This window comes from Metschnikowia bicuspidata, assembly GCF_001664035.1.
Source record: "Metschnikowia bicuspidata var. bicuspidata NRRL YB-4993 chromosome Unknown METBIscaffold_2, whole genome shotgun sequence".
Taxonomy (NCBI): Eukaryota; Fungi; Ascomycota; class Pichiomycetes; order Serinales; family Metschnikowiaceae; genus Metschnikowia; species Metschnikowia bicuspidata.
In genome coordinates this window covers 2,329,405-2,351,308 of record NW_017387732.1, presented here as the reverse complement: position 1 = coordinate 2,351,308, position 21,904 = coordinate 2,329,405, and the positions used below count along the sequence as shown (strand labels likewise).

General features: G+C 46.6%; 8 protein-coding genes across 8 annotated transcripts in view; 1 reads left to right on the top strand and 7 right to left on the bottom strand.

The window, feature by feature from the left end:
* The window catches only part of METBIDRAFT_160885 (uncharacterized protein), a 1,766-nt gene extending 1,090 nt beyond the window's left edge, over positions 1-676 (bottom strand). The window contains exon 1 of the mRNA XM_018854623.1: positions 166-676. Coding sequence (XP_018713065.1) covers positions 166-389 — 224 coding nt within the window. The 5' untranslated portion in view covers positions 390-676. The remainder of the gene's footprint in view (positions 1-165) is intronic.
* Positions 677-3,615: 2,939 nt separating this feature from the next.
* METBIDRAFT_31449 (mitochondrial 54S ribosomal protein uL22m) lies at positions 3,616-5,015 on the bottom strand. The gene has a single exon (XM_018855854.1). It carries the CDS (start codon positions 4,858-4,860, stop codon positions 3,985-3,987), a length of 876 nt encoding a protein of 291 aa, XP_018713064.1. The 5' UTR covers positions 4,861-5,015; the 3' UTR covers positions 3,616-3,984.
* A 1,001-nt stretch (positions 5,016-6,016) lies between these two features.
* METBIDRAFT_38725 (uncharacterized protein) lies at positions 6,017-6,396 on the bottom strand (the record flags this gene model as incomplete). Its single annotated transcript, XM_018857038.1, has 2 exons — positions 6,017-6,211; positions 6,337-6,396. 2 exons carry the CDS (start codon positions 6,394-6,396, stop codon positions 6,017-6,019), a joined length of 255 nt encoding a protein of 84 aa, XP_018713063.1.
* A 600-nt stretch (positions 6,397-6,996) lies between these two features.
* Positions 6,997-7,952, bottom strand: CSH3 (Csh3p). The gene has a single exon (XM_018855853.1). The coding sequence runs from the start codon at positions 7,891-7,893 to the stop codon at positions 7,279-7,281; it is 615 nt and encodes a 204-aa protein (XP_018713062.1). The 5' UTR covers positions 7,894-7,952; the 3' UTR covers positions 6,997-7,278.
* Positions 7,953-10,130: 2,178 nt separating this feature from the next.
* RAC1 (Rho family GTPase) lies at positions 10,131-10,796 on the top strand (the record flags this gene model as incomplete). The annotated part of the gene is made up of 1 exon (XM_018857090.1): positions 10,131-10,796. The coding sequence occupies one exon, from the start codon at positions 10,131-10,133 to the stop codon at positions 10,794-10,796; it is 666 nt and encodes a 221-aa protein (XP_018713061.1).
* Positions 10,797-11,739: 943 nt separating this feature from the next.
* NOP6 (Nop6p) lies at positions 11,740-12,471 on the bottom strand (the record flags this gene model as incomplete). The annotated part of the gene is made up of 1 exon (XM_018858370.1): positions 11,740-12,471. Exon 1 carries the CDS (start codon positions 12,421-12,423, stop codon positions 11,740-11,742), a length of 684 nt encoding a protein of 227 aa, XP_018713060.1. The 5' UTR covers positions 12,424-12,471.
* A 3,938-nt stretch (positions 12,472-16,409) lies between these two features.
* On the bottom strand, positions 16,410-18,764 carry METBIDRAFT_31444 (WD40 repeat domain-containing protein). The gene has a single exon (XM_018855852.1). The coding sequence runs from the start codon at positions 18,303-18,305 to the stop codon at positions 16,890-16,892; it is 1,416 nt and encodes a 471-aa protein (XP_018713059.1). The 5' UTR covers positions 18,306-18,764; the 3' UTR covers positions 16,410-16,889.
* A 125-nt stretch (positions 18,765-18,889) lies between these two features.
* Positions 18,890-19,641, bottom strand: METBIDRAFT_31443 (uncharacterized protein). Its single transcript, XM_018855851.1, has one exon. The coding sequence runs from the start codon at positions 19,627-19,629 to the stop codon at positions 19,348-19,350; it is 282 nt and encodes a 93-aa protein (XP_018713058.1). The 5' UTR covers positions 19,630-19,641; the 3' UTR covers positions 18,890-19,347.
* Between the last annotated feature and the right edge of the window lie 2,263 nt (positions 19,642-21,904).

Below are 21,904 nucleotides of genomic sequence, written 5' to 3'. Positions count from 1 at the left end.
TACAGGTTTATGGGATTCAGGTTTATGGGATACTGGTTTATGGGATACAGGTTTATGGGATTCAGGTTTATGGAATACAGATTTATGAGGATACTGGTTTATGGGATACTGGTTTATGGGATACAGGTTTATGAGGATACTGGTTTATGGGATACTGGTTTATGGGATACAGGTTTATGAGGATACTGGTTTATGGGATACAGTTTATGGGATACAGCTTTATGGAATGCAGCTTTATGGAATACAGCTTTATGGAATACAGCTTTATGGGGCGGGTGCGGATTACTTATGCTCGCAGTTCTCAAAGAAAAGAGAAGGCGAGAAAGGTGGTGCAAGGTGGTGCAGAAAAATAGTGTGGAGAGGCCGTGTCTATGAGGGAGCGCCGCCATGATTCTGGAGAGCAGAAGGATGAATAAAGGCAGTGTGGAGAGCCTGGTGAAACAGGCAATCTGTGAGATACTGCCGGGTAGTTATGATGCCTCCAGGTGAGTTCTTGAATGGTTGGATATCTCTGGGTGAGTTACAGAATACCATGGTGAATGCCACCAGATAGTAAGAAGTTCCCACGGTGAATGCCACCAGGTGATTCAAAAATTATGGTGAATAATACCCGGTGAGTTTTGAACACCATGGTGGATATCACCGGTGAATTGCAGAATTCATTGGTGGATACCACCGGATGGTTATCAAATACCTTGGTGACCCCAGGTGATTATCGAACACCTTGGTGATTTTCCCCAGGTGATTATCGAGTACCTTGGTGATAAACCCAGGTGAACTACAAAATACATTGGTGAATACCACCGGGTGAACTACACCATACCTAATTGAACATCTCTGCATGGGTCAAAATCACATCACGAATCACACCAGGTACCACTGCTAAGCCCGCCATTGAGGCGCCCGCTCCATTTCCTCGGAGTCCGGCGAGGCGACAAATTGCGTCACGGCTTTCGAGAGATCAGAATGAAGCACCCATCTTAGCCCGAAGTACATGCAACGCCAATACCCCTCCGCTGCCTCTGGTGCACATAGGGCGGAGATCCACAGGCGTCCCACCACTTTTCCATTCTAGGCTTTGGTTAGGTGCCCCGTCCGCCCTGCGGCTCGAAGACTCAAACTGCGGGGAAATGGAGGAAGCGCAGGAACCACATAGTCTATGGCAATTGCGTCCCAGACTTGAGCCCTCATGCAAGTGACTGGAACTGGCCATGGCTCACCTGTCCAATTCGTTTAAAATGAGCTGGTCTGGCCGCACCTGCCGTTCAGTTTCTGCATGACTGGCGAGGCGAGCATCTCCACACCCTTCAATATTGGGGAAGGCACGAGGCCTGGTATTCAGCCAAGGACCACAATGGTATGAATTCTTGGACACATCAAGATATGCCCCACTCTCAAGAGTTCTCTCCGAGATCTATGCGGTCTGTTTCGCTCGAGCGCAGGGAGCTCGATTTGTCTCAACCGATCGGTTGGATGAGTTAACTGGTTTCCGCAACATGAATTGCAATGGTGGAGGAAGATGACTGGTTTTTGCGGCATGTTGGGGGAAGTCAACTGGTTTTCACAGCATGGTTTGCAATGTTAGAAGGCAACTTAATTCTGCTTCCCCATAAGTCTTCCAAAAACACCATTTGCAGACAGATGTACACCCAGTTCCTAACCCAGCCGCTGTGAAGTCTCTCTAGAAGAGTACTCCACGGTAATGCTTCGTCAAACTAGGAAGTTGGGCTCTTTGCCTGTCATGCGATTATCATTGAACGCGCTCATTCGTCCACCGAAGACACATGACTGCTGAATTAAACTTCCTCCTACCGAATCGACAGGAAACATGGAATCTCGTCGCTGCCTGGTCGAGGCGAGCACCACAGATTGGTCAATCCACCCCTTGAATTCACAAGGCCTGTAAACGTGGGAAGCACTGGGAGTAAAGAATTGGGCATTCAAAAAAAAAGGCCAAGCATACCACTGCACCGTACGCACATGGAATACGGGTATGATCAGTCCAAGCTGGCGTTGATTATTCAACCACAATCGCAGCTATAGGAGAGGAAAACGTTTTATGAAATCTTACCCAGGCAGAAACATGTGACCGAAGTTGCGAAATTCATAGTGCTTCACACCGGTCTTCTCAAACATGCCTCAATCCTTACTCATGAGAGTATGACGTTTTGCCTCAATCCTCACTCATGAGAGTATGACGTTTGGCGTCCCCTATGTCAGACGTTGCATATATAAGGAGAAGCCTGCTGGTGGATCTCCCGGACTCGTTCGCTACATCGCCTTCCAGAAACCACAATGAGATCTGCAAGACAAAGTCGGTCTTCTAGCATTTCGCAGTTCATGAAAACTCTCATGATCCACGAGGATCCATTTTCCAAAGGAGGCCTTGGTGCTTCCAGTGGGAATACGCAACGAGCGACCTTCAAAACCACGCTCGAAATTGATGCACCCATGAATCTTGTCTTGGGTTGAGAATTACTTTTCGGAAACTGCTAGTTTGGGGCAGCAATTGTGCGTATCTTTAGTGGAGGAATAGGCGAATACTGATCACCTCAGCCTGCTGTAGGATGATTTCCGTGGCCCAAGAAAAGTCAAACACCCTACATAGAACCCTACCGAGCAAAGAATAATCCAAGGCGCATCATGGGACCGTCAAAATCCAGTCAAGTCTAGCATGCGGCGAAAACTCGCCCGGAAAATGAAGCAAGGCGCTTTAAGTCTCGCAAGCAAGAGATTTGAACGAGGAATCTAGCTGTTTTACAACTCATTTATTGGAAACGCTTCTGACGAAACAACATCTTTGTGTTCTCGGTCCAGAATTTTAGCTCGGATCAAGAGTTTCCACAGCACTCACTTGACCACGTTTGTTATCCATCTACACAGCAATCCAGCGGAGCAGATTTTTTTGTGAAAGTTCCTGCCCATGTTGACTTCGATCCCTAAGCAATTTGAGGTGAAGAATACAAAAGAACACCCTGGCACATAGGGCAATCCCAAAGCAAAAGAGATGAAATTCCCAAGCTTGAATCCACGGTCAGTTTCAAATGGATCCACAATCTAGGCTTCTTGGCGGAAATACTGGCACACCCTTAGAAGGACTCAAGATGCGATATGCTGAAGAAGATAGATGTATCCACAGCAAACTGTAACGCGGAGTGTATCTCCCAGAACCTTAATGAAGAAGCAAACACAAATTGCATCGATGAGCTGGAAAATTCGGGGTGAACTTGTCCTGGCGTTGAAGATTGCCATGAGCCACCTACATTCAGCCCAAACGATTCTGGTTTAAGACCGTTGCGTTTGGCGAAAGTCCCAAAAGTTTGTCGAAATTGGTACAGCAACAAGCGGTGTTGCACGATACCACGAGTTGGCCGTGTCCGGGAAAGCACGATGTAGGAACAAGCCCTAGTTTCCGCTTGTTTTCCAGCCTGGTCTGGAGGAAATGAAGCCCGTGAGAAGATGCTACTTCTCGATAGCTGTTTCAGAATGAGGGCATCAGTAAAGCCAACCATCATGCACATCTGTCGGTCCATTCCTTACCGAGATGGCCTTGGGTCATAACGTGTACACTGACATGAAGAAGTTAGCTTCATATCTATTTTGGCAGTGCGGCCATAGCTGGGCTTGTCTTTCAACAAACTGAAGGCACAGAACATAATCTTAAAACGAAACAAAAACAAAAGCAAAAAAACAATAACAAAATTGTTACAAAAAGGCATATAAAGCATATCCCTTTATAACTCTTTGCGGCAACACATGGGCTCAGCGCTAAAGTGTGCATCTACATCAAGCCACCATATGGTTTCTTCATGCAGAGAAATGATGGCCTGCCAGAAAAGGTATCCCCTTCAAGGATCCATCCAGCGGAAAGAGCGTACAAAAGCAACTTCAAGTGAAAAGGCCCCCAAAACGGTATCTGATCTCTTTGTCGGGATTGTTTTGTATATTCCTTGAGAACGCATATGTCCTCCTATTTACATTGCCTCACCATTTGTACAAACCACGCACGCTAAAGTTCAACGGAGCATTGTTCAAGTAGGAACGTGGCTTGGCCGCCAAGAGCGCCTGCTGCTTCTCCCAGGCAATTCTTTGTTTGGTCTGTTTCGTGCGCAAAATAGCCCTCAAATGAACATATGGATGTTCGATGATACCAGTACGCCCACGGCCCTTAATGTCGGGTCTTTTCACCCATTCTCCATCAGAGCCTGTCCAGAGAGCCTGGATATATAAGCCGTCCTCGTCGTAGCCTGCTTTGCGGCACTGTTCCAAGCCTTGTTTCAACAAGCGTTCCAACTCAGTGGCCATTTTTTTGGGGTTGAAATGCAACTGGTTGATGGCGGTTGTCACATCGAGTCCACGCACAAATCTGTTGACAAGCGTGGCCTTCTTAGTCGACGATTTGATCCGGCTAGATGATATGTATAAAGAGGGCTCCAAAATCTCGATTTCCTCGGCAGTCAAAGTCAACTGATAAGTCTTGCCTGTCTCGTTGTCAGTGACCACGTGCCCGTTTTTGAAAAAGCCGTGCTTTGCTACGTTGAGGTCGAAGAGCTGTCTCTTGAGCGGACTGATAAACTTGTCTCTGGTCACGTGCGTCTTCTTTGCCTCTTCCAAGTAGTACTGCTGTAATTTCAGATCGTCCTTTGGAGATTCTGGGGTCGAGCTGTCTTTTTCCCCGTCAGTTGTGCTGGGTTCTGGGGTTGTGGAGCCTTGGGTGACTTCACCAAATAAACTGGCGGCTTTTGAGCCCGAGACAGTGAAGTTCCTGGCGCCGAAAAAGAAATTGGCAGGTTTCACGGCACTACCACAAACTCGAAGAGTTGCTGGGGTCGCCGCATGGCGCCATGCTGCTTTGAACATTGTGGTTTCGGGTTCTGGAATGGCACAGGGTATGCGAGACTTGACTTTTTTTTTCTCGATATCGCGTGCTGCACACGACCGGGCTTTTAGAAGGAAGACCCCTGGATTCCAGAAATTCGGGGGATAATTGTATGTGATACGGAAAATTGAGGCCGTCCTTATCTTGAGGCACTGAAGGTTTTAGATCTTTTGTCTAAATTGCAGAAGACCCTAGATGCTATGATGGAGCATGTACAGCCCGCTTGAAGCTGGTGAGAAGTTTCCTATTACTTAGGACGAGGTGGATTTTGGGCTGGCCGCAGCCATTTTTCGAGCGGCGTGAACTTTGCTGGATGGCTTAAAAATTTGCAAACTGGCCTAGCCTGTAATCGTGAATATTGAGCCGAGGTGTGGCGGAGAGATTTCCTAGAGATCTCGTTTATTAGGTTCTCATTGCGAGTGAGAATCCATACATAACAATAAGTATATGTTGCCGGGGGAACAAGATAAAAAGAAGGAACACTGTAATTCACAATCTATCAGTTGCGAGGCGCTTTCTGTTCTTAACAAGATTCTTTATGTAAGACCCACAACTTGCATAAAAACGACATCATCAGAAACAACAACAGGACTCTAGTGTCTTACAAGTTGGTTGGGCTCATAAAACAAAATATTGGTGGGCAACCTGTAATCAGAAAAGCCATGCCGCCAATTCTGTGCCATACTGCTGAAAAAAAAAAAAAAACATATTTGTATAAGAATGCCAGGGTATAGACCTGGTCTTATGCAATTGTCCTCTCAGAACCGCACTGTGTATTGACTCTCTGGATGACAGGTTGATATAACAAGGTTGAAGAAGTCAAAATTGGAAAAAATCTTGGCACGACAAACCCACCACGAATCACCAAAAAAGAATCAGTATTGAAGCACAGAGATTTGCACTTCTGCACAAGCACCCACCGTTTCTTAAACCAAGGTTGTTTGAACGTAACACTCAGAGCTCTACCTGAAAAACTCAAAAGCAAACACATCATGGGTCTTCACCATCGTAGTCAGTCAAAGCTTCCGACTCGATTTTCTACATGGGCTCCACAAGGAAATCAAAAGGTGACCTTCATTACATATATACTTCCATGGTTTCATGATATGTGGGTCCTTTTCCGCGCTGGAAACAGTCCTACTGGTCGTCAAAACCGGTCAACGTGGCATCCCTATCTCTCGTTGGCAATGGGTACACGAAAGGAATTGGATTGTGGCTGGCGAAAATGTACTTCTCTCTGAGCGGAGCCATGAGCAAAAGCAAAGGAGCCGATACACCGAAGAAAATGGAGAACACGAAGTGGGGCTTCGTGTGCGCATGATAGCGCACCCACTGTGGGTGTTAGTATGGGAAGAAACTGGCAGAAACGGTGAATTGCCGGCATTATTGACGATTATCATTTCTCAACCGCCTATTGGCTGACCATATGTGGGAGATGAATGGAGGGTGGTACATACTCTGATTGGCTGTTTGTAGTAGACAGGGTAGTCGCCCCAAACTTTTTCTGCAACGCCCATTGTGTGAATAAATAAAGCTGTTTTTGAGATGAAAAGATAGAAGGGAAGTGAGCCCGGAGCTTGATGCACACTGGTGACATGTAGGTGTTTTTTCGGACCCGGCGTGCGAAACTCATAACCGCCTCCATGCTGGATCTGGCAACGAAACTGCATGTCAGCGAATACGTTTTCCTGGAATGTGATATTTTAAAACATGCAAGTGCATTGATGATTCAAAAAATGGCGGAGAAATGTCGAGGTAATGACAAAACGTGGTTTTCAACCTAGCGTCCGAAAGTCTTGCGTGTTCTAACGAGCGAGTATATCATTGGAGTATGATTTCGACTATTGGGCCTAAAATACCGCTGTATCACTCCCATTAGTACGAAATTTCAGCTGCTTATTGTAACGATTCTTTGAAAGTGGTACATGGCAGTGCTGTAGTAATACAGCTTTCAGGTACCATGAATACAAGTCTAGTTTCGTCACCTTTTGGCTTTAGAAACCAAATAAGTGCAGTCTATATACAGCAGCAAATCGCAGACAACATCAAATCAAATATCATATCAAAGTTTCGTAAAGTACAGTATTGACATGCAAAGAATGAGCTTTAGACTGCACCGAACTTAAGTATTCTCACCAGCTTCAGTGAGGCTTACTGCATTCATTAATGTATGGTATCGATGTGCTTCCAATGCACTACAGTATCTTTACACTAGCCTGATACTTTTAGACTTGCATCAACAATATTTTTAGGCATTCGCTGACCACCCATTAGTATCTGCACATTGGCACGCAGGCTTTCCAAATACATCAACGAGAATATTAAAGTCTTGTGTCGATATATACTAAATAGTGGCATTCGGCTTGCCAGGCTCAACTTTCAGATATCGGCCCGGAAATTCAAACTCTCTTCTTGGCCTTAGACTTTTTGGTTTCCACGGAGCTGGAGGTGGCTTCTGGAGCCTGTGAAGCAGCGGCAGGTCCTGCGGCAGCAGCAGCCTCCTTCTCCAAAAACTCTCTTTGGATTTTCTTCTCATACCATTCTGCGTAGTATAATCCGCCCTGCAAAACCAAGACACCAACCAAAACAATAACCATCATGAATTGCGAAGCAGCCATCACATTCACCCCGGTGTATGCATCAACATCGCCCCACTCGCCCGAAATGCACGAGTTGGCGCCGATTCTCAAGTTCGTCAAGTAGATGATGATCGCCGCCATCATCATGCCCAAAGTGCCGTACTCAAAGTACTTGACCTCTTCTGCTGGCTTGTACAACTTGATGAAGCAGCCGATTAAACCCAACAAAATCACAAAGTGCAAAATGTGGTGCACGCGCATAGGCGCCGTGGCCCAGTTTGCGTAATGTATCAACGAACGCTCAAACCCAGCCTCGGTGGGTCTCCACAAAGTGTGGAAATCATAAGCGGTATTGGAGTAGACGACTCCAAGACCAAAAGAAGTGGCACATAAGATAAGCACGGTGCCCACAGGGACAATGTCTTTGTAAGCCATGGTGATGTAAAGTTTTTGAGATGTGGTCTTAAAAAGATACGAGGATCTCGAAGTATCGCTCTTCTTCACTTTTGTTATCGCCCAGTCTGAGAATCATGCAAAACGCCGTTCCCAGGTCACGTGCGCATATCATGCCTGCTGGCTGCGCTCGCCCGTTCTACTAAATGTATATGAGCTACGACACAGCCGGAAACGACACTAGTGATATTCTATTCGCTTGTTGTAGAATGAAATCAATAAATGTTCCAAGTGCTTTTGATGCCGTACCGAACGGTGAAATTATACTGGGCGGACTTGGCGTTGGCCCCAGTGGTGTTTTGACCATGGAGCGATTATATTAACTACGCTTTAGTAACCGACAAACTTATTACCACAACTGTGCATTCGTAGAAATTTTTTTTTGAATTTTTGATGATGTTGAAATTTTGAGAAATTACAAGTGAAATTTGCGCTGAGACTTGGTATTATATTACACCCACATTATGAAGTCAGTAACCTGCCTTGGCAACATCGTCGACTTTGCATGAAGCCGGTGTTTGGACACTCAGAATTGCCAAGATGTAAGATGTGCTGGATGGGAGCCTGAATCTGCCATAGCTCGTTTTTTTAGGTGTGAAATGATCAGTTTGAGACGAAAAAAAAAGAGACTCGTCATGCTTATCCTTAGATTTTCAATCTAGATGATACCGCATCATGAATTGGGATATACGAGCTTCGGTGAAATGCGTTCAAAACAAGACGAAACAAAATCTAAAACTCTAGATATATTGTTAAAAGCTATGAAGTTTTCACGAGCTTTGAAGAGAGAGACGCACTATTAACTACTTCTCGGTGATAACACACGAAGACATGCCAAATTGAAAAGTCAGTGACCGGAACTGCGCCATCTTCATAGTTTGTATTTCATGTACCAAGCGCCGCAAATCCTGGCGAATCAACGCAAGCTGGGGAAACAGACGAAGGTCACAATTATAAGAGTACTTTGCGAATTACCTGTGCCTGTGCTGCCATAGTTGCTTGGCAATTTCATAGAGCGATGTTGCCAATTCCGCGACCATCGGACAATAGAAAATGCAATTACGTCCCATTTAAGTGCTCTTCATTCCAAACGAAAAGGAATTTTCTTAACCCTTCCGCTCATAGTAGAAGCTCCTCCGTCATCTGGCCTAAGAGGACGCACCTACATGTTCGAGGCCATTACGCCAATGTGCACAAAAGAATACAATGAAAGATCTGTTCAACACATAGCCTTTAAATGGGCTGAAGACGAACAAGGCGATAAGCAAAAACCACGACAGACCAGAATCATAAGAAGAACAAGAATCATAAGAAAACCAAGAATCATAACGAAAACTAAAGTCACAAGAAAAACATGAACCACAAGTCAGGGAAGAATCACAAGACACACATGAGTCACGAAACGAGCAAGAGACACAAGACTACATACTCAAATCATAAAAATCAGATCCCAGCATAATCCCGAAGCCCATCTGTACTTCCGCTTCTAATTACTTGCACCAGGTCAGGCCGTAATAAAAACAGATTGAAATGGCATGTCAAGTGCCGTATAAGAAACAGCTGATTTTTGACCGAGATTCAAGACGTGTTTGTATTTCTGCTTGAGTACAGGATATTCCAACTCAATGTCCTGTCCACAAGTGGTTCCCAACTGGTACAGTTGAGATATCGGATTCGACATGATGTACTAGCGTGTGGAAATAAACCTTTATTTAGGAAAAACTAAAACCACTTTTGTGTCAACTGACCTTCTAAAAAGATCTCTAGAGGGAATTCTCTTCCCTTCATATACTCGTCGTGCTATTTGGTTCCGGGTAAGTGGTGCGAACTTTAATGTCTCATTTGTCACATGATTAATTAGGGCTAAGCGTCTAGTTCTCACAAGACGTGCATACGTGCGACAGGCGCGCAAGTCTAGGCGCACGCGGAGATTAAGGTTGAGAGCAAAAAAAAAAATATAGCTTCGCGCTACCAGCTAAAAAGCCCCCATTGATACTGAAATTCTGTGAGCCATCTCTCGCTATCGCTTGGTCAAATCGCGCCAGCTTCAGTATACTTTTTCTTTGGTTTTTTGCCTCGTCACGTTTTGCTTTCTGTAGTTTCTACACTGGATCTTAAGCACTGGATATAGAAGGCAGTCGAGACATTATCAGATTGGAAGAGCCAACTGATAAGAACTAAATAAGAAAAAAAAAACACTCTCTCAGACACACCAGACAATGAGAAGCATAAAGGCTGTCGTGGTGGGCGACGGTGGCGTCGGAAAGACGTGTCTCTTGATTTCGTACACGACCAACACGTGCCCCGACGACTATATCCCCACGGTTTTCGATAACTATTCTGCGTCGGTGATGATCGACGGCGAGCCCATCAAATTGGGCTTGTGGGATACTGCGGGCCAGCTGGAATACGACCGGTTGCGCCCGTTGCTGTATCCACAAACAGAAATCTTCATCTGCTGTTTTTCGGTGGTGAATCCGCTGTCATTCCAGAACGTGAAGCAGAAATGGATACCGGAGATCATGCACCACTCCCCGCGGGACATCTTGGTGCTTTTGGTCGGTACAAAGACGGATTTGCGGGACGAGCCGCACATATTGGATGAGTTGCAAGGCAAGCACCAGACACCGGTTCTGTTCCAGCAGGGCCAGAAGTTGGCCAAGGAAGTCGGCGCAGTCAGGTACATGGAATGTTCGTCGACGACACAGACCGGTGTGCAGGAGTTGTTCGACTACGCCATCCGGGCCGTCTTAGACCCGTCTGTTAAAGCCGAGGTAAAACAAACCCCGCAGCCCGTGGGACGTGCCGGAAAAAAGGCGAAAGGTGAGTTACCTGGGGACAAGCCGCGGATGGTGAGACAGGCCAAGAAATGTGCTATTTTGTAGGCGTGTGGCCGTGTGCAGAATCGGTCGTTGGAAGCGCTTGTTAATGTGCGTGGATGAGAGCTATGTCGGAGGTGAAGGCGGCTCCGGCTCTTTCTCGACTGGCTTCTGGGAATTTTCCGTTTAGATGGAGGGATTTCTTGCAAGGTGTATGACGAAGTTATGCATTGCGTCAAGAAAGCTGAAAGCTTGTTTTCGGACGTCTGGCTAGCAAGCTCAATTCTCTGCCTATTGGAGTTGAGGGCGTGGCCAGACGAGAAAGCCCATATGCGAGTCACCAGACTTGGTGCTGGTTTTTTCTTGGGCCTAACATTCGGACTTTTGGGCTGGCCGGAGGCTGGAAACCCTGGTTGGCTGCGCTTCAATGTATAGTACTAGAATGTTGCCGCGAGCCGTGGAACGTGTGAATATCTGCTGGACAAGGGCGCCAGGCTTCCAACCAAGTCGGCACCCGTGTGGATATGAAATAAAACAAAATCGAAGACTGCAAGCTCGACTCGTTGAACTGTATTTTTTTTGGAACAATCCTTCACTTCTTCATCTGGCTCGGCCCGGTTCACCCACATGCCCCTGGTACTCTGACTGTGGAATTTGTGGTGGCGACAATTTAACGTGTGTTCCGACACATTAGTCTTGAATAAGACCCAGCCCATAAACACCAGCGCAGCATGTCCTACAGAAAGATGGAATGTCAATACGCCTGCCGCGCTTAGTATGGAGCTCCATTTGCAGTGAAAGGCACCTTGGGTTTCCACGTCTGCAGAACGGGGTCCATGTCGGCCATGTCTAATTAGTATGACAACCGCTTTTGCGGCGCCAGTCCCTCGCTGATTTTGCCACCGGTGATTCTACGCAGCCTGGCACATCGATGTGCCTTTACAAATGCCCTAGTCTCTAATGCCCTAGTCTCTAATGCCCAAGTCTCTAATGCCTATATATAATGCGATCACTGCTTCAACAAAGCAGCTCTGGCTGGGTGCATGCCGCCCGCCGCAGCCAGGTCCTGGTCGGTTTTCAGCGTCCGCTTGGCCAACTCTTTCTTCACCTTTTCTTTCCGCTCGTCCATCAACTTGTCGTTTTTCTCCTTGAGCTTTTGCGTGCGGACTTCCGAGTTTCCACCGCCGCCCACAGTGAGCTCCACATTGATCTTCCTGTCGCGGAACACCAGATGGTGCATTCCAAGAGCATGGTCCATCTTGCTCTGGATGGCCTGGTTGTCGTTGTCAAACTCCAAAAAAGCAATGCCCTTCTCGCGGCGGATCCGGATCCGGTCCGGCTTGGCGTTTTTGAAGTGTGTGTCTAATTCTGCCTGCTGTGTGTCGTAGGGAAGATTGCCCACAAAGAGAATGAACCGGGGGCCCTTGCCCCCGTTGACACCCTTGCCTTTCTTGCCTCTGCGGGTCTTTCTTTTCTTTTTTTCGGGCTCGCCGTCGGTCTTATCCGCTTCGCCGTTCGCCGCTTTCTTTTCCTCGCTGCTTTCGGGTTGTGTTTCCTCGTCTAGCTTTCTCTTCAGACTTGAATCCAGCTCTTTCTTGGTTTTCTTCTCGATCTTCTCCTGCGTCCTCTCCTCTTTGCTTTTTCTGAAGGAGAGGGCCTTCTGCTGCTTTTTAGAAAGCTTTTCCTCGGCCATGGCTTGTGTGTTCAACTTTGGTTTTAGTGGGGATTTGGTTGAATTCGGCTTGGTCCAAGATACTCGCAAGACCTGCGATGGCCAGCTGATGCGAGTCGCACGTGAGCCCCATCGCCAAAAACGCATCGCTTGACAAGCGGCGGTGTGTGCAGGTCAATGGTATTGGGCTTTCCGGTGTTGTGCTTGGATGTGACGAGTACGTGATCAAGGTAACCTAGAAAGCCTTTCACAAAACTTCCTCATATTGGTTGTAAATGGTTTCTCAAATCTTGTCATGGAATTTGATGGCTGTTCTAGATTTTGCATGGTATTTCGCAGCCTCAGACAGCGTCTTGTCGTTTTTCTCAATCACGAGCATGGGCCGCGCTTCTATAACAAATTTGAACAAGATGGGCCTTCTTGAAAGTGTGTTTTGTTCATTTTTCTAATGCACCGTTTTTGACATGTCGACAAGAGCTGCTTATATCTTTTGATCTTAATCAGGGTATAAATCTCATCCATGAATAAGGGTCATACTTGTATAGAAGCAGTATATCCAAATACGGTGTATGCTGGTGCTTTAGGCAAGATACAAGATTACAATGTAGATCTTCATATATAGCACGAATTGTAACCACACCAAAACGCGAAACCAGTATTGCACAACATCCGATTCTGGCCCCATGTTCGATACGCATTCGATGAGCTTTTGGTGATCTACGATATAAATCGCATCTTTCACACTATACTAGAGCCACGAGGCTGAATGTGTTAACAAATTGGGGGCGCAATTGGGAGCGGGTGTACATGGGCTCGGGAACAAAATAGTAGTACGAGTTTGGGAGAAAATAATATAATATTCATATGTTGACTTCAAAATGTAGAGTTGTGTCTGAGAACCGCTCGTCAACGCTCGAAGCTGGAGATGTGCGCTTGGAAGTCCCAAACGGAGATATGGCTCATTGCAGCTCTTTGTCATATGCGTATGATCATGGATCATCTGTTCAATCATGACTTTATGCTCATAATGTTGGGGACCATTCGAGTTGAAAAATCAATGCTGCCGTCTTCCAGTCTGAAAAGTCTTTGGCTCTAATAATATGTCTGCTAGAGGTCTTCAAATTCAAAAAAAACTGTTGGACAAAGATATGAAGCATGCTTAAGCTCATAGTCATTGTAAGTATTTGGTTATCTGCCTTGTTAAAAATTTACATAAAGATCAGAAAGTTGCCCCTAACATTTAGTTCAACGGCTCGTTTGTTATAGCAAGCAGCTGGAAACACAAGATTGTGTGTTTTAGACCAATGATTTTTGGGTCTAACTTGACGCTTTCCGCTAGCATCGGCTTTGTTTGCTCATAGGATACTCGTACTATACATTTCTCTTGTCTGACATCCAGTCTGAAACTGGGGAGAAGTGTTTGAATGTTTATAAACATATAGTAGAAATCTCAACAGTGGACGAGTTAGGAATTGACAATTGTGAGATAAAAAGGGAGCCAGCCAGGTATTTACTTCACTAAAAATTCTGCTAATTCAAAGTTAATACATACGTATGCCAGCGTCGCCCTTTTGGGAAAAAAAAATGAGACAGCCCTTGGTTCTTTTCAGCCGTATATATGTTTGCCTTGCTTTACTCAGTTGTACCTTGTTTAATGCTTCCTCTTCCCTTCTCCAATCCAGTTTCTCTTGGCTTGATTACTGTTTCAGTGTGTCATGATCTATGATCCATATTGAAGAAATATAAATATTTTTGTTTTCATACGAGGCAACTTTCATATAAGATCTACATATTCATCCCATGCGACCCCGCGGACACTTCTTTCGCCCTTTCTTTCTTTCCATCTCCTTTATACCCTGCTAAATGAATGTTTATATGTACCAACTCGGGTCTGCCTTGACCACAGAGTCTGCAATTTTTTACTCCACTTCCTACCTACACACTTGTTGTTCTATTTCATAACCTCTGTGTATTACTTCACCTCTTCATTCCCATTACTCCAATAGCTTTTCCATACGAACTCCCTCGCCAACTTTCGGTTTTTGTCAGCCCAGATTCTCCGTCTTGAAATCTTTAGGCTTGTAGAGACTTCCGAAAGAAGTCCCTTTGCTCAGCCAACCTTTTGGTTCTACAGACAATATCTGCTGTGAATCAGCCACTGTCGTATTCTTGGTCTCATCTACAATGGCTTCTCCATACCAGCTCTGTGTCCGTATAATTTGGTATTGGTTTTCATGTCCACAGCCCACCCTTTTGTCATCTCTCCAAATTCGGTTTCCTCATAACCTGGGGCTACCAAGCTTTTTAACGCCAGTTGTGGGTCACGACTCTCCACATCGGTCTAAACCAGCTGCGTTTCTGAACTGTATAACTGATCATGCTCCCCAGCCGTTTTGACTTGCTCATGAGAATTACGCCTGACTACTAGGTCCCACTTTCCAATTTCTTTATAGGGAATTTCTCGCATTTTCTCTCTCAACAACCCTCGGACCTTGTCCTTCGCAGGCTAATAGGCCAATTGTGAATTCTTGCATTTTAGTCCAATGCTAGAATTTAAAAAGCCGCCTCATAAATAACTGAAAAGTCTATTGTCGTGAATGCCATGGATTGAACTAGTTTTGTCCCAAGTCTCAGGGTCCCTGGATTCAAAAAGTGGCCAAAAAGACACCAGTAAAGTCACAGGTATCAAGAAGTCTGGAGTCAGCAAATAGCCAGCGATGTACGGAATAGTAAGTCTATAAGGTATACCGAGACCTACTTCAGTTTAGTAGTAACAGACATCTTCCCTTACCTCTCGGTCCACTTATAGATGGAACAGGCTGGTGGGTTATTTACAGTAATGTTTTTTCATAACCAGCAGTTCATTCCATCAGCTCCTGGCATATTCTATAGATAGAACAGTCTAGTAATCTTTTCACAGCAAAGATCTAAGCTCTGCATATATTACAGCTCATAGATTCAATCAGAAAGCATATACCTTCTCAACCCTTGCCACTCTATAAATGAAACAGTCTAATCATTTCTTAACGAAGACATACACTCTCCATCAATCGCAATTTATACTTCGAATAAGTCAGCTTATGGCTTCTCAAACCCCGACCCACTAACAGACTAGCAGACCCTTACTGGGGACCTCGGCATTTCATGAATTGCAGTCCATTGCTTCAAACCAAAAGCACATATCTTCTTTCTACTCCTGGCACATGAAACAGGCTTGTAATCTGTTCAAAACAAAAACATTAGCTACAATCAAACCAAAAAGCATATACGTCCTTAAATCCTGGCCCACTCCATACAAAAGGTCTACCAATCTCTTCACAGCAAAGATCTAAGCTCTCCATCAATTGCAGTTCATAGATTCAATCAGAAGCATATACCCGGAAACAAGGTAGGAATATCAAATTTGTCTAAATTTCACAAAAAATGTTCTCTGAGTGAAGGATTTATCTCTTTCACGGCGAACCATCAATCCCCTAAGGGAGCTAAAGAGTCAAATGATTCCTTGCAATATTATTCCCTTTCACATGATAAGCATCATGTGTACTATTAAGTAGTTTGTTCGAACATCTCCCTTTGTCCCTTTTAATCCCTGTAAACTCTTTTTTTGAAGTTCAGTATCGCTATGAATAATATGTTAAACAACATTTTCGTTCTTACTGGGATGATATTCGGTCTATGGTCGGTTTTTAATCTTACGATCATGTTAAATGAACTTGCATGTATTCAGGCAAAGAGAGCAGAATTAAGGATTATATTACAACATACATTTTTCTGTTTTGGTATTATAAGACCAACCCTCTCTCCGAACCCAGCGGGATGGTTACCCCAGAGACCTTCTTATATATGCCGCTTCAAAGAGATATTAGGAAGATGGACAAGGACTTTAATGATTTGGTCCACAGTTCCAAACGTCTTGATTTGTCTCATTTCGTTCAACACCCTTAACTATCTTAATTTTCTTTGGCAAATTAAAGTCATTCTTAATATGGGTACAAGAATAAGTACATCTTTTTTCTTTTATTGTGTACGTTCTCCACCAATGCAATTCATACTTTCAATTAGAAAGCAAAGATTTTAGTAAGGCCCCGGCCCACTGTATGAATACACCAGGCCAGCTGTTCACAGCAAAGATCTACGCATTCCATCAATTCCAGCTTCAGCTCCCGCCCATGCTATAAATAAAACCGTCTAGCAATTTCACAAAGACATAAGCTCTCGTCAATTGCAGTTCATACTTTCTATGCGCAAGCGTAAGCCATGAAACCGGCTAGGATTCTCCCCACAGCAAACATCAATTGCAGTCCAAACATTCTAGACTCAGTCAGAAAGCATGCATATTCGCTCAACCCTCGGCCCGCTCTATAATAAAACATGCTAGCAATCTCTTTCCAGAGACCCACTCTCCAGAGACCCAATCTCTTCACCGAGACTCCCTCTCCAGAGACCCAATCTCTTCACCGAGACTCCCTCTCCAAAGCACAGCGCCCCTACGCCTCGTGGGCCTGCAACAACTGGCCGTACGTCTCCCGCAACGCCAGGTACGCCGCCGAGACCGTGTTGAGCTTGGCCTGCACCGCGGCCACGTCCGCCGGGCCGTCCTTCGGCGCCGCATCGTCGCCGGTGTCGCGGCGGAACTCAAACTCCTGCTGCGCCTTGGCGTCCACCCACGCCGCAAAGCCCACGGCCCGCCCGCGCGGCGCCGGGAGCTGCACCGTGACCGTGTGGTCGGCAAGCACGCCCGCGGCCAAGACGCGCTTCAACGGCGGGAGCAAGCGGTGGGTCTTCTCCGCGTGGCCGCCCGGCGCAAGCGCCGCCGTGCTGCACGTGCCCACGTGCAAGTGGGCGATGGCCAGCTTGCACGCGCTGTACGCCTTGACCACCTGGCGCGTGGCCACGTCCGCCACGAACACGCGGCCCTGCGTGTCGCCCGACACGAGGCTCATGCCGTCCATGGTCACCGCGAGCACCGTGGCGTGCGGGCCGCCGCCGGTCTGGAGATGGCCGAACGCCGCGCCCGGGTCCCCGTCCGCGGCCACGGTCACGATGCGCCCGGCGCCGCCCACGGCCTCCACCTCGTGGCTGTGCGGGTTCACGGCGTACATGTCCACGCGGCGGATAGACCCGTCGGCCAAGCCCGCGTAGTAGGCGCGGCCCGCGGGGTCGCGTGCAAAGCACTCCACGGCGGCCAGGAACACGAGCGTGGTCTGGAGACAGCGCGCCGCCACGTCGTAGATGCGGAGCGTGCCGTCGCGTGACGCGGACGCCACGAGGCTGCCGGCACCCAGCGGCGCGGCCACGAACGCCACGCCCGTGACGGCAAGCGCGTGGTCCGAAAACAGCGCGTGGGGCTTGCAGCGCAGCGCGGTGTGCGGCGCCACCAAGTCGGCCGTGCGCCAGACGTTGACGCGCGTGTCGTGGCCGCCGGACACCAAGAACGAGCCGCAGGGCGAGAACGCGAGGCTGGCCACGCGCTGGTAGTGGGCGTCCTTGACGCACACCAAGTCGCCCAGCGCCACCTCCCACACGTACAACTTGCCGGACGCCAGGCCCGCGGCGAGCAACCAGGGCACGGAGTGGGTGGTTTTGGCGGCGTCGGCGGATCTGGCCGGCGCCGGCTGGGGGGCGAGCGCCAAGCACGCCATGAGCTCGGGCACCGCTAAGCGCTGGTCCGGCGCCTCCTTGCCCCACACGTACGTGGATATGAGCGCCCGGTCCGTGCCGGCCACAAAGAGCCTGCTGCCGGCGCCGAGCCCGGAGACGGCCGCGCCGTTGACGGGGCACTGTGCGTGGCGGAACGTGGCGTGCTGCTGCAGCTTGTGCACAGACGCCACGGCGGCCACCGACTCCTGCGCATGCTTGTCGGCAGGGTCGCCGGCGGTTACGTAGAGCACGACCTCGTCCATAGTTTTGTAGTTTTGGTTGTGGTTGTGGTTGTGTGTTGTTGTTTGTTTCGGGCGGCTAGTCTTGTTTAAGGCAGGCTAGTCTTGTTTAAGGCAGTCTTGTTTTCTCTGTCAGTCTTCTTATTCTCTGTCAATTTTCTTTTCTCTGTCAGTCTAGTTTCTTTGTCAGTCTTGTTTCTTTGTCAGTCTTGTTTCTTTGTCAGTCTTGTTTCTTTGTCAATCTTGTTTCTTTGTCAGTCTTGTTTCTTTGTCAGTCTTCTTTTCTCTGTCAGTCTAGTCTGCTTCGTCAACCTAGTCTTCTTTTCTCTGTCCGTCTCTTCTTCTTATTTCCCTTCTCTGTAAATACGAGGCTGGGGCGGCAATAAATTCGGCGCCTGGCGTTTGGTGCTGTATGATGCTGACACGTTTCTTGGGGCCCGGTTTGCGTGTCTAGTTGTAGCGCCGTGTGGTTTGCGTGCTTTGTGTTTTTTCTGGGGCACGATGGATGGGTGCAAAATATTCACTGCGATGCCGATGCGCGCTTCGCGCGGCGCCTCCGGCTCCCTTTCAATATCAGATTCCTCAATTCCAGTATGGTACTTAGGATCCTTAGAATACGACTATTTTCTAAAAACCCTTTGAAGAAAAAAAAGAAGGGAAAACCTTTCCATGTACGGAAGTTTTCCCCTTGCCACGTGAGAGGTGACTACATGGCGGACACCACGTGACACGCCCTGCCTCTATATGCGCAGTTGGCAGGCCCGTCTTTCGCAGGCCTGGTGGGGCAGGACCGGTCATTGAATGGTGGCTTGGGATGAGGCGTAGGCATGTTCCAGAGGGGCAGATCCGGCTGGAGCTTTGGCGGCGGAGCTCCGTAAAGGGCTGCTCACGTGGATGTAAGGCGCTTTGGCGCGTGGGCGAATCGCAGTGAAAGAGCGGTCAGCGTTGATGCAAAAGGCTATAGCTGGCCAAGTAGAAATTGAGCGGGCCCAGGTACTTATCGGCCAAGAAGTGGAAAATTGACCTGGCAAAATTGAATTCAATTGGGATTCTGCTGGCAAAAAAATCACTGGTTTGAACTGGCCGGGTGGATGTAAATTGCTTTAGCTGGCCAAATATAAATTAAGCGGCCAATTGAGCTGGCAAAATTGAATTCAATTGGGATTCTGCTGGCAAAACAGTCAGTGGTTTGAACTGGTCGGGTGGATGTAAAATGCCTTAGCTGGCTAAATAGAAGAAAAAAAATGACAAGATTTGAGCTGGCCAAAGTATGTGTCCAGTAAGCGGCGAATCTTTGGGATTTTCGAAAGTTGACACAGTGAACTTCAAATCTGAAATCCATGTACATGTTTTTGACTACTGTCAATTGTCTCTGGTGATTTTGTCCAGAGAATTAGCTTGTGGCGTTGAAAGAATCTTCATTTGCGGGAATATGAATGGCCTTGAGAATTTGCAACCGAGTGGCTACGACATTGGAAGAGTACAATACAAGTAGCAAGGTCACTGCATCACGAAAGTTCTCAGCCACTCTACTGCACCATAAAGAAAGTTGCTCGGTCACTACTGGAACGGGAGTCCTATGTATAGACAATCTATATTCCAAAGTGGAGAAAAACTGGGCTTTATCCAAGCAAACTCTTCTTCCGAGTTGAAAAAAAAGTTGAAAAGCTTCCCTTTGGCTATGCGAGATATCGGACTCCAGAAGCATACATGATCTTGACGTTGAACGGGCGGGCGACAATTTTTTTATTGTTCACAGGTCTTAAAGTCACCAGAATCATGTGTTCGTGAAAAATTCGACATTGGTCCTGGATTCCAAAGACTTTAGCAACGTCTCAAACCTTCCAATCATAGTAAAGACCATGCACTGCCCAAAAGGAATGTCATTTAAGATGTATTCTAGTAGCTGACACACAATCGATAGCTTGAAGCAAATGGCCAACTTGAATAATGCATCATTCACCACTATGTGAACTCCAGGTAACACAGTGGGGTATCCTCGGCGAAACTGACCTTCACCCGCAACATGTCTTAAGGGGAGTTATAGAAGCATTGTGGCCGAACACCAGAGTCAGGGCATTAGGTATGCATCTTTTGGTCCCAGCAAGCCAGTCAGAGCCCAAGAACCCCAAGTACCACCAGCTATAAACTATTTTAGAAATCACCACAGAGCTACGCCTGTTTCAGATGACAAAATGAAAAGGCTGTAGATCGATCTGCTCGGAGGTGGATGCAAAGTGCTCTCTGACAGATGAAGAAATTTAACGGGTCAAGATATGTATCCAGAAACGGCAAATTGGGATGGCAGAATTGGTTTCATTCTAGCTTTAGCTGGATAAGTAATATAACTGGGCAGATGGGATGTATGGTGCTTTAGCTAGCCAAATGAAAAAAAAGGAAAAAATAGGAATTAAGCGGGCAAAGGCATATATCCACTAAGCGGCAAATTGAGCCGCCAGAATTGAATTTTCTCGAGTCTCAGACAACAAAGCGAACGATTTGCTCAAGGCTGATGTAAAAAGCTTTACCCAAAGAGGTTCTGCCCAGAGTCACACCTATAGTACTTGGCTTGGTAAATCAAGAAGCGATACTCAATTTCCAGGCCTGGCCAAGCACCGTACTTGATCACAGACACTGGCAAATACCAAAATCAAGATGTGCTAGAAAAAACCGAAGATTACCCCAAAACATTCGTAACGATAACTGTAACAGCTACCAGAGAATTTGATCCTGAATGTTATTGTAAACAAGTTTGCTCTCCTCTCAGCCAAAACTAAAACTAACCTTTTGAATTCACACCAAGACTTCCATGTGGCATCACTACTTATCGAACTCAAACAGCGGATTTCGAAGTTTCACAACTCCAGAGGAGTCGAAAATTAGACAATTGTGCCTTTTCCAAAAGTTTGCGCAGATATTCAGGGGGTGGCCATCCAGTCTGGGTTTGACAAAAGATGTGTCAATCCCAGTTCGATGAGTTTTTTTATAAACTTTTGTGATGTTAATATGCCCGATTACTCACGAAGTGTAGCCAAAGCCTTGACATATAAGCGGCACATAAATACAGGCCCGAAATATTAATTACATCTTTAAAGTACTTTGAATCATACGTGAAGAGAACTTAACAGATGTCGACATCGGTAGCCATTCTTAGCATATATCGTTTTTGAAACACTATACATCAAGTCATGAATCTGGGAAACTTGTGAAGAGAAAACATTACGTGTATACACATGTAGCGCAAGCTCGTCCTTGCATCAAGAATATTGAGCTTGGTACTTCTTTCAAAGTGCTAAAGCTCGTGTAGCTCTTCTGTATTTGAGACTTGTTCTGATAATGCCTTGTCTTAATTAATCGGCCGGTCTTTCGGAATAAAGCAGGTCGCTTTCTTCATACCAACCAGATGCTTTACTTTGGAACTTAGGACAGCGAGATATAGCCCAAATGGATTGTATTCGCTCATTGAAGATGAAAATTCAAGAAATTTAGAGGACATGTATTCTGAGAAACGCCATACGGCAAAGTCTCAATTGGCATTCGCAACACATAATAATGACATATAATGTGCTTTACACTTTAGGTAAGAAAAAGAGTTGGGTCTACGGGTTCTTCCCCCACAGGTT

What these genes read in the sequence shown, in the direction of transcription:
- METBIDRAFT_31449 (XM_018855854.1), bottom strand. Translation starts at nt 4,860, where the DNA reads ATGTTCAAAGCAGCATGGCGCCATGCGGCGACCCCAGCAACTCTTCGA.
- CSH3 (XM_018855853.1), bottom strand. Translation starts at nt 7,893, where the DNA reads ATGGCTTACAAAGACATTGTCCCTGTGGGCACCGTGCTTATCTTATGT.
- METBIDRAFT_31444 (XM_018855852.1), bottom strand. Translation starts at nt 18,305, where the DNA reads ATGGACGAGGTCGTGCTCTACGTAACCGCCGGCGACCCTGCCGACAAG.
- METBIDRAFT_31443 (XM_018855851.1), bottom strand. Translation starts at nt 19,629, where the DNA reads ATGTACATGGATTTCAGATTTGAAGTTCACTGTGTCAACTTTCGAAAA.